This window comes from Crocuta crocuta, unplaced genomic scaffold (genome assembly GCF_008692635.1).
Source record: "Crocuta crocuta isolate KB4526 unplaced genomic scaffold, BGI_CrCroc_1.0 scaffold1635, whole genome shotgun sequence".
Lineage (NCBI taxonomy): Eukaryota > Metazoa > Chordata > Mammalia > Carnivora > Hyaenidae > Crocuta > Crocuta crocuta.
The window spans coordinates 296,864-303,465 of record NW_027528385.1 but is presented as its reverse complement, the minus strand read 5'-3'; the positions used below and the strand labels follow the sequence as shown (position 1 = coordinate 303,465).

General features: G+C 41.7%; 1 protein-coding gene across 1 annotated transcript in view; it reads right to left on the bottom strand.

Moving 5' to 3' along the window:
• Nucleotides 1–388: 388 nt before the first annotated feature.
• MCPH1 (microcephalin 1) overlaps nucleotides 389–6,602 on the bottom strand; it is a 266,985-nt gene continuing 260,771 nt past the window's right edge. The window contains exon 18 of the mRNA XM_077754243.1: nucleotides 389–2,296. Within this exon, the coding sequence (XP_077610369.1) occupies nucleotides 2,241–2,296 (56 nt within the window). The 3' untranslated portion in view covers nucleotides 389–2,240. The remainder of the gene's footprint in view (nucleotides 2,297–6,602) is intronic.

The following is a 6,602-nucleotide window of genomic DNA, read 5'->3' as shown; positions in this document are numbered from 1 at the left end:
TCCTTGCTTCCTGTCAGTGGTTTTGGGTAACAGATTTCTTGTTCAGTCCCCTGAGAGTGTTTTCATGCTTTCCCTCCAGCTACCTTTTGGGGAAGCACTTTCCTTGCGTGGTACCTCGTGCTCGACTCTCCCCCTTCCTCTTTCCTTCTCTGAGAAAAGGGCTCTCTACCCTCAGTGGCTTCTCTCCCCAGTTCGTCTCTCTGCACTGCATAACGGCTAAGTTGTGTGGCTCAAGTTATGCAGATTGTTGTGTTGATTCTCAGATCAGTTTCCTAGGTGTTCACAATGGCTTGGTGCTGATCTAGCCATGAGTCAGGGACAAGACAAGCTCAGGGTCCCCATACCACTCAACCACCTTCTCAGTAAGCCATTATCAGTGTTGGAAATGTATTCTTAATTCCATTTTTGGACTGTTTATTGCAGCAGACAGAAATACAATTCAGTGGGTTATGTAAAATTTCATATACTGTAAACTGGCTATATTTGCTCTGTACTATTTCCTTATAATTTTCTATGTGTAGTATCCCATGATCTGAAAATAGTTTTACTTCAGTTCCAATCGGCATGCCTTAATTCTTTTTTCTTGCTGCCTTCTCTTGGTATTCTCAGCAATACAATCGTACATAGAAATGGTGAGAGCCACCTACCTTTCAAAATTAAAAAAAAAAAAGAATTCTGAGATACTCTTGGGGCATGTCAGTGGCTCACTCAGTTAGGTGTCCGACTTTGGCTCAGGTCATGATCTCATAGCTCGTGGGCTTGAGCCCTGCATCAGGCTTTGTGTTGACAGCTCACAGCCTGCAGCCTGCTACGGATTCTGTGTCTCCTCTCTCTGCCCCTCCCTTGCTTGTGCTCTCTCTCTCTCTCAAAAATAAATATTAAAAAAAATTAAAAGAATTCTGAGATACTCTTAACTCTGTGTGTTTCAGGTAAGGGATTGCCAACTTGTAGCAACTAACTTTTAAGGTAGTTATGATTAAGTGAGGTACCACATATAAGATGCTTAGTGTAAGCTGTGACACAAATCAGTATCCCCATAAAGCATTGCTTTGTAGGAAGAGAATCTCGGCTGGCCGCTGGCAGGCCTGCACCAGGAATCAGAACGTGGTGCTGGGGACGGGTGGTCGCTGGCCGACAGCATAGGGGATGGTCCACAGCACACATCGGCAGTTTGTGTCAGCTTCCTCAGGAATGTCTGGTGCTGTGAGAGCTCTGCCAGAGTACCTGAGCTTGACGGTAGCCCAGCCCAGTGCTCCCATGGGTATTGTGAAACAGGGTCTACAACGTGGAGGGAGGGGTTGTACTGAGGAACTGTAGATGGGGCATCGGTAACATGAGGGGAGGATTTGGAGCATATATGTAAAAATTAAGAGAAAACGCTTCACTATTGCCCTGTGCACTTCTATCTCCTTCCTTGAAGGTTTATTCTAGAAGTGGCTCCACTCTATTTGGTGAGGGGCTGGAAATTGTTAAGGAAGGAGTAACAGCTGAGATGAGGGACAGATAACATAGGGAGGGAATGCGACCAGGAGGGAGTGTTAGTGGCGCCTCCAGCCTGGCTGGGATGTAGCACTTCTCTCCTGTAGGAGGGGACCAGTTCGCTGGTACACGATTCAGCCCCACTGCCGGTTTCCTCTGAGGAAGGGCAAGCATCGCGGCAGCCAGCGGGGGCCACGATCTCTTGTGGGCAGTGCTGTCCTCACCGTACACTAAGGTGGAGAAGTAGGGCTCCTCTGGCGACATTAATTATTGCAAAGCTCCTACGCCTGTCTTCATTAATTACTTTGACAAGAATCTAATAAACTCATCAACATCCTTTATAGCTAGTGTACGCTATGTCAGTAAAGATCTTAGAGGCCTACCAAGAAACAGGGGGTGTTTGATCCCAGTAATCAAACAAGTTAAATTAATTCCCACTCTATTTAACACTATGGGTGCTTTAATGACCAAGGTTCTGTGAGCTTTTAATCATGATCGTAATTTAAAATACTAAGATTGGCATTATACAGAAAGGCCCCTGTAGGCTGGCCAGTGCTTCTTTAAAACACATCCAGTCATCAGAAAGGCACATCAAAGAGCTTCTTTATATAAAAACCACAAGGCACACAAGGCAAACAGGTGACCGGGTCAAAAGGCACCGTTTCCGAGTCCTTTCCTCCTCTTCAGGTTTTGCACACTTGAATGTCCGAAGACAACTCTGCGAGCTGCTGGCAGTGGCCGTGGGATGACTGAGGGCTCCGTCACTGAAGCAACAAGTAGTTTTCAGAGGCACAGATCTGGTGCTGAGTGATGGAATCTAGGGGAAGAGAAAAGCAGTTTAGCATTTATAATGGCCAACCACATGGTATGATAATAACCCTGTATAGATGCAAAGTCGTATTTTAAAATCTTAGGTGGTTTAAAGTGGCGTTGTCTATGTGTCCGCATGTCCATATAGCACATGTGACTATTTAAAATGAAATAAAGGGGCGCCTGGGTGGCTCAGTTGGTTAAGCCTCCAACTCTAGGTTTCAGCTCAGGTCACGATCTCACGGTTCATGAGTTTGAGCCCAAAATCGAGCTCTGCACTGATGGTCCAGATCTTGCTTGGGATTCTCTCTCTTTTTGCCCCTCCCACACACTCTCTCTCAAAATAAATAAACTTTAAAATAAAATGAAAAAAAAAATTTAGTGCATCAGTCACACCACATTTTAAGTGCTCAATAGGTGCATTTCCTATAGACACAGCATATATAGGGTGTTCCCATCATGACAGAACATTCTATGAGACAAGTGGAAAGTATGCCAGTCCATGGCGGGAGAGACCAGGATTCCAATCTCCGTTAGCTACAGAAAATACTCTCTGGTACAAGGCAATGTGTATATAAATATATAAGTTTTAGTTATGGGACAAGGACACATTCTTGGCTGTGTATCTACCAATTTACATCCTACTTTGCTGAGTACACAGAGTACAAAGTTAGTAAGCACAGTTTCTAAAACTCAAGTCTTCAGATTTAACTTGAAGAAGCTGGACTAGTCCTGTCAGTTCGAAAGTCTATTATTTTACGAAAATCACCAAGATTTAAATCCTGGTCCAGGATTTAAGCTACAGCTGTGAGAGAACAGGCCAACAGGGGACTAGACTGTTCTTGGCCCTACTTCTTGGAGAATGATAGAGGAATGCAGTGGGTTGGCAGCAGTGGTTGAATTACAAATTAAGTTACAGTTAATTTACCTTTTAAAATTTTACTTTTTGAGAGAGTGGGGGAGGGACAGAGAAAGAGCACATGTGTAAGAGGGAATCCCAAGCCGGCTCCATACTCAGTGAGGAGCCCGACGTGGGGCTCAATCCCACAACCCTGGGATCATGACCTCAGTCGAAGTCAGATGCTTAACTGACTGAGCCACCCAGGTGCCCTTTCAGTTAACTTACTGATTACAACTATTATCCACAGGGATAGATAAACGATATTGAAGGATCTTGAGACATCATGATGATGAACGATAGCAGATGGAAAGTCAAAACATGTTTGTTCTATGAATACGGGGGAAAATGGAAGGAAAAGTGCACATCTTAGCTGTAGCTACAGAACCTGTCCCAGAAGTTAGTTGTCACCTGCCCAGTACAAACGCACTTCCACACAAGAGGTCTGAACTGGTGAGGTGGTCTGATATATACTTGTGATATATACATCATATATGATTAAAATTAATATATCCAACAGAATTACAACAATTACTATTAGTACTAAGCAAAACCACTTCTCTCCATGACACAGTGAAGAAGTATTTTAATATTAGACCTTTATTCGTGGCACGTGTCATACATATTTTCTCTGTCATTCACCTTTTGAGTTCCCTTATGCAAAAAAAAGTTTTTATTTTGTGTATTCATTCAGATCATGTAAATCTTTCACTGCAGTTGGGCTTTGAACCATAGGTAGAAAGCCTTTCTTTACACCCAGTTTTAAAGCATGTCAGTTATATTTTCTTCCAGGTTATAAAATCCTATAGATTCAGTTTTTACACTTAGATTTCTGACAGGATGTCATTTTCCAAAGCCAGAAAAGATTACAGAATGGGTGGCAATTTTTAAAATTAATCTAAAATAGAATATAATGCAAAAATGCCAAATATTTCTTTTAAAAGTGGCATATTTATTCTGACATTTATATGAACAAAAACATACATAGGAAGATAATTTTGAAAAAAAGGAATGAGAGACAATCCGACATGCTAGATACCAAAACACATTATAAAATTTATAAAATTACAGTAGTAAAATAGTATGTAATCAGCACACAGCAGATAAAAAGACCATTGGGAGAGTCTGGAAACATGTCCACACATAGATAGGAATTTAACAGACGAGTCACAGGGCATTCCAGTTCAGCACAGAATGGATGAGGTACTACACAGATGGTATGATCCCTTCACATCACACAATAAATAAATTACAGATGAATTAAAGCTGTAAATATTTTTTAAAAATGATGAAAGTATTAATGGAGATAAGAGACAACTTCTAAAGTTCAGCAGGTAGAGATGACCTTCCAAAGTGAAATCCAAATTCAGGTACCTCGGGAAATAAGGCATTTGAATCCATGAAGAATACTAATTAAATACGAAAGTCTCTGTAACACAGAATACACAATAAGAAAAATTAAAAATGAGGCAGATAGATTGAGAGAATTTTACACTTGGACCACAGAGTGAGGGAGGGCCCATATTCTAGACATATTCTATAGAACAGCATGAAAAGGAAAAATAGCCCAATTTAAAAATAGGCCAGTGATAAGGATAGGCAACCCATGAACTATAGCTCCCTCTCTAATTATTCATACTCATTAGTAATTTAGTAATTAGGGAATGACAAGTAATGACACCTATTTGTTTAGTGCATCAGATCACCCCAAACGTCTAATAATAAGGTGTGTATGGATTAATTATACCTCCTCCAATGGTCAGAAAGAATGAAGTAGCTGTATATGTGCTAACATGGAAGGCTCTCCTAGACAGAGTCAAATAAAAACTCAAGGAACAATATGTGACCCTCCATTTATAGAAGAATTCTCAAGAAATACATAGGTTTATATATATTTCCTTCTACTTAAATATGTTCTAAAAAATCTAAAAACACTCTTCCAGCTTTACTGTAGCGTAAGGAAGAGTTGTAAGATTTGGGGACTCTCTATGTCTCTATTCCAATTCTTTGACCATGAAGCCTAGAGTCACTCCACACACCCATGCATGCATGCATCCATTCATTCATTCATTGATTCATTCACTGTGGTGGAGAAAAAGGTTGTCAAGAGAAGTAGCAAGTTTTACATTTGGATCAAATAGAACCTTAAATGTAGCCTCACAACAAAGTCTGTGGCTGGCTCCTCACGCTTGGCATGGCGGCCTCTATGATGGTACTACCTGAGGAATTAACCCATGGACTTTCCAGGAATGGTACCGAGGTACGTGTAGTGCGGTTAGCAAAGCAGAGATTCAGAACAGATGAGCACTTGACTATGGAGTCATGGCTGGCAGCCAGCACATCCATGCCCAGGAAGCCCCTCATGTCTCCAAGTTCCCAAATATAAACACACACATGAAAAAGGACTTCTACCCAAGTTAATCTGTCATCTAAAGATGGTCACATCCCCAAATTTTAATGTCCCATCATACGAATAGCCCTCAAACACCCCATCCAATGTGACCAATAGTACAGATGTTCACACAATGCCAGTNCCCCCCCCCCCCCCCCCCCCCCCCCCCCCCCAGTTTAATTTGCACTGGAAAGAAAATATGTTGTGTTTTATTTTAACAAGGTTATTTAGCAGGTCTTGACACATATTATGCACGAGTTAAAGTTTACTGGCCTTCTGTGTGGTCTGATTAAGATAGTGAAGGAACATGCTGCTAGCTGGTTTTTATAATGTAGTGGGCAAGCCACTTTCTTGAACTAAAACTCCAATCGCTAATAGCCAAATGTGGCTAATGGTACTGAGTGCACAGAATCCTCAGGACACTGTTGGGAGCTTTATCTTAGCTTATCACAATCAGCTGACTATTATTCTAGAGCTGAAGCATGAGTGGCCATGTGACCAGCACTCATTCAATCAAGGAATCAGCTCTCCTACTATAGGAATGTGGGTCACCCTGCCTCTGGGAACACTCAGGACAGAGTCTTGACAAGGAAGACACCCTTAGTAGTAGGGCCCGACTGGTTACAAATGAACCTAAAATCCTTCCTCCTAGTGAGCCCGCAGCTGCCCACGGCCTCACTTCTCTCTGGAACCACAATGAATGAGACTTTGTACCCTCATCTGATGGTAGTCTTACAGGCTCCTCTTGTGTGTACTGAATAAACCACTATTCCTTCAGTACTTCTCTGAGGATCCTGATCTCTAGAAACCTCAGCATTCTCTCAGAAGCTCAAATTCAAGTCTCAAATTTATCTTTGACTCCTCTTTCCTAATAAAAAACATGCAATCTATCAGCAAGGCCAACTGGCTCTAGAATTTTTATTTAAAATCTGGAAGCTTCTTACCATCTTCAGTGATATCATCCTAAATGTAACCACAATCATTTATCACCCAAACTACTGTAAGAGCCTGAAACTCCTCTCT